This window comes from Corapipo altera, unplaced genomic scaffold, assembly GCF_003945725.1.
Source record: "Corapipo altera isolate COAL_440 unplaced genomic scaffold, ASM394572v1 48, whole genome shotgun sequence".
NCBI lineage: Eukaryota > Metazoa > Chordata > Aves > Passeriformes > Pipridae > Corapipo > Corapipo altera.
The window spans coordinates 4,081,539-4,093,786 of NW_020884931.1; the positions used below are offsets into that span (position 1 = coordinate 4,081,539).

Below are 12,248 nucleotides of genomic sequence, written 5' to 3' on the forward strand. Positions count from 1 at the left end.
TTCTAACTAGATGTCCATCTGGTGAAATAACAAATGTTGATGTGCTTCATGCTAGCTAGTTCATAAATCTTCTTTCAATCTGGTTTCTCTCTAATGTGGGTGCTGTATGTATTTCAAATGTTAGTGTAAGAAAATATTTGAAAGCATGAACAGAAATGTGTCACATAACAGGTTTCCAACACTTGGCTTTTCATGAGGAGGGCTTCAGCATCATATTAAGTCAGGTGTCCAAGCACACGATGAGTGATTGATGAAGGCCTGATTTTATCTGTGTTTTGTTAAACAAATCTGCAGAATCTCATGCAAGTATTAGGGCTCCACAGAATTGCAGTAATCCACTGTTCAAACTATGCTATAGGTAGACTTCTGCTATTTAGAAGGGAATCTTAAATATTAGGAATGCAAGAATTGCGGTTGCTACTCAATTCTCAATATTTGGTAACTTTCCATAAAAGAACATGGATTTTTTGTTTCTGCTTACACCTGTTGTTTTTAGCTTTTGTAGTCAGGCATGAAAAGCTTTTTGTGAGTCTTCCAGTGCAGAGGTGTTCAGTGTAAGCGTTGAAAAGGAAGCACCTGGAGGATTTATGCTGAGATAAGTGGAATTATTTCAACAATAGGCTTTTAGTGGGTGTGGAGTTGAAGTGTGCTTATACAGTTTGGCAAAAATATTTTAGTAGTCTAAAAATAATCTTCCATGCATATTAAAAAAGATTTTGGTAAGAGGACGTGGTTGTATTACTCTGTAAGGACTATATATAAGAGTGAATTACATAGGTTACTCCAAGCAAGGATCAGTAAGAGCTTTAACAAAGTCTCTGTGTACATTTCTGTGTAACTTGCATGTTTGTGGTTTCTGTTATGGTTTTTTTTTAATAGGTATTTTTTCTTTGTTTCCTTCAAATTTAAGCTTTATAACTCCTGCTACTTCAACAGCATAAATCTTCAAGGGAGAGAAACCACCTTTCTGTACAAAGTGATTGCCCTTTGCTAAAGTCTCATAAGCTGCATGCTGTTGAAGTTGGAAGCGTAGGAACACAGTATCAGGCCAGTGATCTGTGCAGCACAAGATTGCATTTCTTAGAATTGTCATTATGAAATATTTCAGAAGAAGGTGCAAGAAACTGTGCAAAATAAATCATTTGTAGAAGTTTCTTTTAAGCCCATCATTTCACGATGGATTTATAAAACAGGGGGCTTTATAAAACAGCATTTACTGTTTTTAAATTGTGACATAAAGAAGCCTGGGGGCTGGTATTTGTTTCGGGTCTACTTTTCTAGGTTTCAAAGCAGTAAGATAAAATATTTCACCACTTTGTACAGATGCAATAAAGAGCTGGAGTGACAGTGATACAAAAAAGCTGTATTTCACATTGCTTGCATGTGGTTTGCTGCAGTTTTACTGATAAAAAGAAAGCTGGATCATGTATGATTTCTTAACTTGAAGAGCAGATACATAGCTAAATGTTAGATGAGAGTAAAAGCTTGATGGGAGAGGAGGATGCCAGGCTTCAAAGCAAAGGCATTATTTTGATCTTGCTGGCTGTCCAAGGTACATCTAGGGAGTCTGTCACAGTTCTGTAGTTTGCTGAGTTGATATTTGGGTGTGATAGATTATACTCACATTCTCCTCTGTTTCAAATTTATCTTCATTTCTGTATTATACTACAGCAGTCTGACTTAATGGGGTAGCAACAATCACCAGTTGAAATAAGTCCAATAAGTAAAATACAGAAAACTACAAATATGTTGGGCTCTTTCACCAACCTAAAGCTTCCTTAATCCACCACCATTTATGGCTGCTTTCAACCTTAGAGGCTTAAGGAATAAATTTAAGACAAATATAGAATTAAAAATCCTAAACAAAACCATGAAATCTTTAAAGAAATTAATTAAAAATTAGTTTGGTCTTCTGCCTGAGAAATTAGCTTTGAATCTAAGCCTTGAAAACAGAAGCAGGACCTGTTATTAATTCCCCTGACAACCAATGCTTTAATCTCTTCCTGTCTTTTCCCTAGACTGCTCATCATATGCATGGAATCTGTTGATATAGAAAAGGAGTGGTGGTGAATTTCAAACTTGGCATTTAAACAGTAACTATAGCATGTTACTTTACTAGGATGAAGTATTAAGTTTCAAAGGATGCCTAGCAACATAGAATTTCACTATGGGTCTAACATGATGTACTAGATTTCAAAGAGTGGTTGAAGCACTAAATGAATTTCAAATTAGGAATAGGAAATTCAAACCAGCATTACTCTTAACTGGGTTTGCTGTAGCCAAGGTCATTTCTCATCCTTTAATAGTGTTCTCTCAATTTGATAGAATTGTAGTAGTTCTGCATCTCAGAAAAAGAGGCAAGGATGTGATTTCTGTGTTGCACAGTGTAAAATTCTGATCTGTATCCAGAAAAAAAATTACAGTGCTCAAGACAAAGTTTCCCCTGGAAATTATTTTTACAGTTAACCTTTTATACTGCTCATTTTTTCAAGCCTTATTAAGGCTGGACAGTGGTATTTGATGAATGGGTATTTACTGTATATGTGGCATTTATAATATAGTTCTGTCAACCTACTGATGAACTTTGTGCCAGTGACCTGAATAATTGGTAAAAGGTGAGTACAAGATGCAAATGTACCAAGTCTGAAATCAGTAGTTACAAGGTGGGAGTTACACATCTAAAACATTGTGTACACCACTTGAAGGAATTTACAACGTCTTTTGGCAAACAGAGGACCTGCAGCTTCATTTATTTTCCAGTTCTCGTGTTCATTGTGCTAGATTAAAGTTGATTATTAAGCAGATTCAACCAGAGGTTCTCCTCTACTGAATGACATCTGTGGGAGAAGGAAGGGAAGGCTTGGGGGAAACAGCTGCTGTGAAACTTTCTCAGAAAGAATGGTCTAAACTTGCTGTAGAATCTGGTGATATTAAGAGTGTATAGGCTATCCATCCTCTTTTTGCTCATAGTTAATATATGGTACCTGAATTAACAGTTCAGATGTGTCTTCTGGCTGTTCTAAATTGTCCAAAGACTAGCCCATATATAAGCTTTTCTCATCAGAGACCCAGCTCCAGGTCCTCTAATGTAGCTTCTATATGCTCTGGTTTCATGTGTGGTCGTTTTTGCTGGTCATTCTGTGAAACTTGGAGTTGTAGAAATGTATAAATTAAAATAATATTTCTATGAGCAGGGCATTTTAGAATATCGACACACACTTTGGTCTGCAGGATCACAGCTGCTCAGTGTGTGAAGGATTCATCTAAAGAATAAAATTTCTATAAGTGGATTGATAAACAGTAGCTTGGTGAAGCTCTGTTAATTCTATACTGTCTAACACTAAAATTCAACAGACTATCTTGATGGTAGTGTATCAAATTACTTATTTTTAATAGACTGTGCTGTTGTCAATGTAGTACTTCAACATGTGTGTGCATTGGTCTCTTTGTGTTTAAGTGAATAATGGGATGAGTTTTAGAATAGAAAACTTTCTAATTCTACTTTACTTTATTTCTTAGCCAAAGTGAGAGAGAGGAATTTGAAACAGAGTTCAAACAAAAATATGAACGAGAAAAGCTTCTGCTGACAGAGGAAAACAAAAAACTTACAAATGAACTTGATAAGGTAAATGCTGAGTAGTTGAGTCCTGAATTTACAATTCTTGTATGCTGTGTACAAATTGGACAATATAGAGCTGTATTGGTTATTATTAACTCTTAACTGGTAGCAGAATTGATGTTATACAAAAATTGCTGATTAATATTTGATTTGAATAGAGGATCTACATGCATCCAAACTTGAGAAGGCATGTGTACATATGTGCATATATTAGTATTTATGTGTGGGAATTTAATTAAATGGTCTTACAGTTTGTAAGATTAATTTTAGACAACACTGTAAGCCAACAAAAAAGGGTTATTTCATTGTATGACCCAAATATAAAAATACATAGTTAATTATGTGATTACTTAGAGTATATTTGCATGTCAGTTGTTGTGAAATACCAGGGCCCCTCCTACCTTTTGAGGTTAAGTGTTACTTGGAGATATTAAAAAAATACAAATGATAAGGCATATTAATTGAAGTGTGTTGAGCAAGTAATAATTATGATTCGTGCATTTGGATTGTCTCTTTATTGTTCATTTTGACCGGTTATTCAAGTTCATTGTGGATTATCCAAGTCTTGCTAAACTTGTCTATTATTTTTGTAATACCTTAGATTTTCTAAAAATATGATGAAAGTACAGTGTTCTTCAAAGTAAGCATGTTTGCATGTTAGTGCTCAAATTTAAGTATATTTTCATACAAGTATGACACATAATATATATGCCTGTATGTAGGCTTTGTCCAAGAACACTAGCCACTTAGATTGGTTGTGTGCTCTCTCTCTCCCCCCCCAAATAACTTTGTATTTTTCCTGTCCAATGACATTTAATAAGTAGGCATATTTAAATGATAAGGCCATTTAAATGATAAATAGGGTGTGGAGTTATTCATATTTGAAGTAAAAAGCAAGATAGATTTAAAACTGGCAATTTTTTTATCAGTTTGATTTGTTAATATATTTCAGTACTAAAAGAAGCCTTTCACGTGAGATTCATTCTCTTAAGAAGGCCTGCCTACAAAATCTTTCTGGTCTCTGATTCCAGTTTGACTTTCTGAATAATAATTTAACATAATGAAGGTTTAGTTCCCTTTACCAGCTCAGGTTAGCTGTGGCTTTTGTCTTGCAGAATGTGCCTGTGTGAATGGCAGCTATGTGAATGCGAGAGGTTAATTGCTAGGTATAACATATTGCTCTTAAATATGTGCATTTAATTTCAGTTTCCCTGTCTGCAGGTAAGTGCAATGAAAAATAGGGGAATGTGAAACACCTGGAGAATCTCAGGACTGTCTCATGCTTGTATCTGTTAAGCCTGTCTTTCTCCATGGTTACTAAACAAGGGAGAGGTTCGACAGTCTTATCTGAGCTATAACAATTTTTATACCTTTGCTTTGCTCTTTTAATGTAGCTTTTTCTATACAGAACATTCCACACCTATATGGTGCAAAGCAGAAACCTTCTAAGAGTTGTAGAGATATTTGGAGGCTCAGAAAACTGATTTATTTTGTAGAGTAAAAATGTAGTTCTAGTCCTTAAAAGTGGCCTTTCAATACAGCTAAGGCCATAGGTGAGAAGAGATTCTGACTTTTATTGTTACATGGTGTTTATTGTGATGGGCAGTACCAATTTTTAAAACAGATGAATGATGTGGGAGAGGGAAAGGGGGGGGGATCTTTGAGTCTGCACAGAGGTGGAGTCACAGCAGTTTATACTTGTAATAAGTTGTTTAAATTCTCATTCAGCTCACTGCCATGTTTGAGAGGCTGAGTATGAATAATCGGCAGCTGGAAGAAGAGATGAGAGACCTGGCTGATAAGAAGGAGTCTGTGGCCCACTGGGAGGCCCAAATTACTGAGATTATCCAATGGTGAGTACTCTGCTCTCATGTCATTACAGAATCCCCTCAATATGTGGTGGGGCTGTTACTGCATTTTTGTCTCTGCACATGGCACTTGGAAGTGCTTGGGTGAAGTCTCACACCCGTCTGGGGTTTTGTTTGAGATTTTAATAATAGACAAATCCAGAAAATTGTGTTCTTCCTTAAGAGCGAAAGTGTCTTACTAAATACAGCTTTTTAAAGTGCAGAAGAATCGTGGTCATCGGGTGTGGCTTGTGGCTGTGGAAAAATGCTGAAAGGAAGCATGTGCTGAGCTCACGCCTCCAAGGGGGAACAAGCCTGGGAAAAGCAGTGACTTGAGAGTGTTTGTGTCTGGGCATTAATTTCCTTCATCTGCTTGGCATGTGGCAGAATGAAACAAATACAGTGCAGCTTTTATGTGATTTTTTTACAAGGAGGGCATTTGAGACTACCACAAAGCCAGTCAAGTGATGTTTCTAATAGTACTTTTGCTAAATAATGATGTTATGTTTCTGTGAAAAAAAAATGTTGAAACTATTAAGGGAAAAAGATGGTGTATTCTAGGTTTTTTATCTATCTTTATTTTTCCCTCCATGCCTGCTTATCTCCACTTCCTTTTAATGGTCCATTGCAGTGTTTCACATCTACAAAACCAGATTGCATTCAGACTTTTTTTTTTACAGATCATCCACTTGTGGGAAGACATCATCATATATACATCATCATATACTAATCTTTTTTCTCGTACTACTTGATTATTCTCTCCCCTCCCTTTTTCCCATCTCATGTTAGTGAAAAAATCTAATTTGTTGTATCCAGGCAAAAATGGGAAACACTGTTTCAGTGAAACCTAGTTTGGTGTTGTTGTAATGTCAGTATAATTTTGTTGTCCAGTTACAGAGAAGTTTGGCTTTTGAATACTGCCATGTGAATACATAACAAGAAAGAAGGACCATCTTCTGGGTTTCATTTAAACAATGTTTTTTACATAAAATTGCATAATACTGATCCGTGTTATGAAGTCCTAGTGTCTCAAGGCCTTGTATTTGTAGCAGAAGGTACAAAATTTAAAGGGTCCGCTTTATCCATGTTCCTTTTATATCTTTTCTCTCGTAACTGTGGGTGTAGTAGACAACCTGTGTCACAGAAATTTAAAAAAGTACTTAAAAATTGTTTAAATGAACAGTTAATTTCTGACCAATCAAAAATGTTTGTTCAGGAAAAAAATCAAGATAAGAAGTCAGACAAGTCTTTTATTTCACATTCCTTGTTGTTTTAAGGTTGTTTTTACTTATCTGTTGTAATGCACCAAGGTAATCAAACGTAATTTTTCAAATTCACGTGTGAAAGCACTCATAAAACCTGGCAGTTATGGACAAAAGCAAACTGGAATTAGTTGTGGATTCTTTTACTTAATACTATGTAAAAATGTACCAAAAGCCATTAAGAATGTACCTTCTGCATTTTATGAGAGTGTTTAATATTTTAAGATGTACTACTGATGTGGTTCAGGTGTATGATAAAGCATTTTTCATGTTAGAGATGTCACTGTGCCGTGGTAAAAGGGTTTGGGCTTGAGTTTTTTGTTATCTCTAAAGATACTTAATGAAAAAAGATCCAGGAACATGCAAGCCTAACTTTCTGAATGACAGACACCATTTTACTGATCCCTTACAATGATATAGTGTCTTTTAAAAAGTATGGAACTAAAAACTAAATAATTATCTGAAAAGAAAAAAAATAAAAGTGCTGTGGGCAGACATTAAGGAGTCAAAAAAATCTTGCTTGGTTCCAGTTTGTCATCACTATACACATCTCAATTTTCACTTAATTTTCACTATATACACTCAATTTTCTCTGCTTATGTTAAATTTTTTTCAACTATGTGAGCCTTTATCTTAGGTCACATTTTTTCCTTGTTATGTTTAGATTTTTCCATGTGTCACCTAGAAAATCTGGTCGTGTTCATCTGCTGTTCTTAGAATTCAGCACTGCATACCAAAACTAGGTCCTTCTCTGGGGAACAGGGGGTGCTATATGAAGTATTTAAGCATGTATTATAATGATAAGTGCTTTAAAGGAGAAAAAAAAACCCCATTTAATTCTGAAGAAAACTAGACTTATTTAAAGAGTCATAAACCTATGTTTTCCTCAGAGGAACATGCAATTTAAATCAGTTCCTGTGTACATCTTCAGTATGACAACAGAATGGAGCTACCAAAGTTGAGTAGAGCTGGTAGGCTGCCTCTTCAAAACTAGCAGATTTTTTCTCTTATTAACTTTTTATATTACTTTTATATATAATTATTATATTAAATATATATTATTATATATAATTACTGTATTTTAAAATATTACATTAAAATATGTATTTTGACTGCATACTTCCCCTCTCTTAAAAACTACCATCCTCTTTTTGTACTGTGATTCAGGAAGGATAGGAGGTAGTAGATGGAATTGATTACTGGGTTTGTAAACAGTTTGCTCAGCTGCCTGTGGTAGTTCAAGGGATTCCTTCTGGCCCTATTTTGAGTAACACAAGCCCAAGGAGTTCCTCACTTCCTTTAAGTGCTTTGCCATCTAATAGGTAACTCTCTCAGGAAATTTGCCCCACTGTTCAAATCCATGGTTGGTTAAGATTGGATGGTTAAGATTGTTACTTTCTTCATGACTCCTTGGACCTTTCTAAATTGCTGTTTCTTTGAGATTTTATAACTTGTGAGTAATTTTAATGGCCTGTCACATTCTCTTTAGCCTTTCCCTGCTTTCTAACTCTGCTTTGTTGTATCTGTTTTAGAGATAATGTACAAAAGCCTTTTAATTTTGCTGTTCTTATCCCAAGATACCATAAATAGAGGAAAAGTTTTAATATAAACACTTGAATCAAACTTTCGTTGCAAATTCTATTGTGGACACAACAGATCCTTCACAGATCATTCAGCCTTAATGGAACTATTATATTGACAAGTTTATATTAACCAAATCACTCATCGTTCATTGACAAGAGTAAGAAATATTGAGGCTTTTATAGTCAACTATAAATTTTCCTGTGGGAAAGAGGAAAGGAATTGGAGGTTAATGCAGTCACTTTAAAAAGGAATCTTTTAAATAGCCGTGGTACCGTATTTCTGTGCTGTGCAGAAAGGAGGTCAATGAAAATCTTGGTAGTGATTCCCAGAGTACTTGGCAAGAATCTTATCTTATTAGTCTCTCTGGGAGGGGTTCATGTAACCTAGCTGCAGAAGTCCTAATGTAGACAACTAAAATAAATCCCATGGCTAGTACTGTAGAAGTCTTTTTTTCTCACAGCTGATTGAAAAGGAAGCCTAGACGACTATTTCAAATGGCTAATTCTGTATTGCTGAGTATGTTTCTGTGAATGAGCTAAATCCTACCTGTTTTACCTACAGAATGGATGTTGGGCTTAGATTCAGCAGGCCAACTGTGGCTCTTGTTTACTGGAAGATTCAGTTAATACTTTCCTTGTCAGTCAGATATTTTTTATATTATGGTTGATTTTATCTGAATTATTGATTTCATTGGAAAAAAAACCAGAGCAAAACCACAAGCAAACAAAAAAATGTGAACTCTCCCCTTTCCCCCTCCCCCTGACGTTTCTGATCTAAATCAAACATAAAAAATCTGATTCCTCTCAGAAGAAAACACACACAAATTGTGAAAAAGATTTAGCAAAAATTATGGACAAATTCAACTGTAAGAAACTCAAAAAGCGAAAATTCTGAGACACATTCTGTTTGAGGTAAGAACAATAAGAATTATCTCTAAAATAGAAAATCTGGAGGGTGGGGGGAAATTTCAGGGTTTGAGAGCAGAGTCAAGTGTTGAAAATTTTTAGAGAAGTAGTTCTAAAAAATCAAATTTTGTTGGAGAGAGCAGGGATAAAGGAAAATGTTAAGTCTGCTTTGAGCATACTGATACAAAAATGGAAATGTAAAAGCATTGAGAAACTACAGGAGAATTGGGAGTCATGACTCTCAGATTTCCTTGGGGTTTTTAAATCAGGTGAGATCGATTTCCATGTAAAATCCCAGGTCTTTAAGATCACTCTTGTTGAGCAAAATCTCTAGTCCTCTGGGTCCATTTTGTATTGTAAAGTATCCCAGCTGGGGTCCCAGGGATTCTGACTTTCTGAAAAATTACATACTAGATAACAGCCAATGGTTTTTTGGAAGTCGTCATGATGTTAGCTCTCCAACCAAAAGGTTAAATTTAATTTTACAGGAATTTGTACTGTACTGCTGTTCTAGGTTCTTTATAGTTAATGAACTAAGCTTGCAAGGGTAATTATATATGAATAAATATATGTGAGATATGAAAAAAGAACAGTTAATCTCTGTTTTCAGTAAAGAAAGAAATGACTGGGTGGAACCTGAAGAACTTTTCTTCCTTAGGTCTCTTGCTGTGCTTGTCAGGGCTCTATGTCACAATGAGGACAAGGGAGAAACATTAGTAACTTTACGATTCTTGGTCTTTTTTTTTTTTTATTATTTTTTTAAGCCAACTAAATGAAACAACACCAGCAAAGCAGTAACAAATAAAAAGGCTCCGAGAGCTCTTGGGTTTGCTTCATGTTCCATCAATGTATGTCATTACTGAGAGAATTTTGCCATCTAGTGGACAACAAAACTACCTCAGTTCCAAATTGTACTTATTTACTGTCTTTTCATAGTCTGAGGAGTTCCTTTGAACTCAGTACAGATATTTGTAAACATCGACTTTACGTTTTCATTTTCTGGTTTTCTGTATGACTGTGGAACATCTCTCTGAGGTTTTGGCATGTGCAGATTTTCAGCATTTAGAGCCTGAAGGTTCTGTGCTTCATAAACCAAATAACTGATTTTTTTTACCTTCCATAAGTATTGGTCTATATGGCATGATAAAAATTGAGAAAGAAATTGGACACCTAAAGTTTTTCAGCTTCATTTAAAAAAGTTAAAAAATAAACCACCAATTTAATTTTATTTTTCATTGTGGCATTGTCCCTTTTTTCAGCAAAGATTTTGTGTGTCATTAAAACTACCTCAGGAAAACTTACTTTCTAACCTTGAGAACCTCACATTCTTTTTATTCCTGCTTACACTTTTTTCACAAGGTATTTAATTATGTACCCAAAAAGCATCTTAAACTACGTCTCATATCTTTTGCCCACTTCTATAGCCTAAGTGTTTTGTGTAGGTCACGATTATCTGGTTGTCAAAATGTGTCATCCAGAATGTTTTGAGAAAAGAAGTCGATATGCTGCTTCCATCAAGTTCTGATATACCTTGGGAAAAAAATAGGGATTCATTAATATCAAAACTCTCACTGACTTTAATAGTCAGGACATCTGCAGTTTTCCTAGATTCCTCCCCACCTCTTGAACTAAATTATAAGCAGGAGACAAAGAAGAGAAAGCCCAAGGCATGAATAAATGCTTACTTTTTCCTGTTGGGTGTGAGATTCGTGGGAAATGGTCTCTAATTTTGCCTTTGCCTCCTCTGTATTAAAGCAGTCTGTCTTCCTTATATAAATCTTAAACTGCCCACTCAAAAGTCACCACAACCTGCAGATGTTTAGCCCATGGCTTTCACACTGTGATCTTGCCCTGAGGCCACTCTGGGAATGCTTTTCTGTTCCTCCCTTGCCCATGGCAGTTCAGAGTATGTACTCTCTGTTGCCTCTTGGTGACTATCTATAAGTCTATGTTGAAACTTTGTATTTTTATAATTAATGGTAAACTTGCAAGTAGTACCATTACTGTATTCAGTGTGTGTGTAAACCCCAGAGTATAAACCAGAAAAACTTATATTGCTCTGTAGGCATGGAGGGGGAAACACTTTCTGCAGAAAGGTCACTCTGAGGCAAAATTAACCATCTAGAGAACTCTCATCTCCAGTCCAACATACTCAGGATTACAGTTACTAAGGAAAGATCAGGAAGCAAGGATAAGTTAACTTCGTGAAATAGAAAAACTATTTTCCCACTTTCCTGTATTTTATTTTAAATTATTTAGGGTTCATTCATTAGACCACATCCTAAACATTTCAGTGTTTGGTGCTGATAGACTTTACTGTGATCAAGCTGTATTAGGCTGCTGGTCTCTGAGACTAGCTCAGGAACTTGCATATCTCCTGGTGTTGCAGAAATGAGTTTGCTCTTCTGTGAGCAAAATGAACATGTTCAGAACCAGGCACGTAAGAAAATAAGAGTAGGAGGGGTGATGTTGGGTTTTTTTCTGTTTGTTTGTTTTAGGTTTTTCATAAGCTACTTAGTTTCAGTGAATTAATTTTTTACCAACTTTCTTTTCTATGTTAACACCTGAGGCAAAGTGAAGAAAGAACCTTCTGTTGTGATTAATCACAGAAAGTTGTTGTTCTTTCTTTGTAACTGATGATCAAAGAATCTGAAAAACAGACATGTCTCCTCCTTGTTGTCTTTACACCCAGAAAACATGGCTTGATAGAAAACAAACTCTCTAGATGAGAGGACCTGTTCTGGTTTATGCTCTTTAATAACATTAGAAGTAGACTCTCCCTGTTTAATAAGCATTTCTTGAAGTAACATCACTGTTTGATTTAACTACTAGTACTCCTAGTCAATTGGTACAGTAAAACCAACCACTAATCCAATATTATATGGACAGCTGAATTGTTAATTCCGGGATGTGAATTTTGTCTTAATTTGCTCCCTAAAAATAGGATGAATTGTGAAAGGTTTCTTTCCAAGTGTTTCAGTTTCAGGTAGCTGGTGTTTTTACTGAGACATATATTACATATTCAGATATA

At 35.4% G+C, this 12,248-nt stretch overlaps 1 protein-coding gene across 10 annotated transcripts in view; it reads left to right on the forward strand.

The window, feature by feature from the left end:
• The window catches only part of CDC42BPA (CDC42 binding protein kinase alpha), a 187,188-nt gene that overhangs the window by 127,311 nt on the left and 47,629 nt on the right, over window positions 1-12,248 (forward strand). For all 10 annotated transcript variants that reach the window (XM_027659323.1, XM_027659324.1, XM_027659332.1 and 7 more), the window contains 2 exons: window positions 3,520-3,625; window positions 5,348-5,472. In XM_027659323.1, the coding sequence (XP_027515124.1) occupies window positions 3,520-3,625; window positions 5,348-5,472 (231 nt within the window). The remainder of the gene's footprint in view (window positions 1-3,519; window positions 3,626-5,347; window positions 5,473-12,248) is intronic.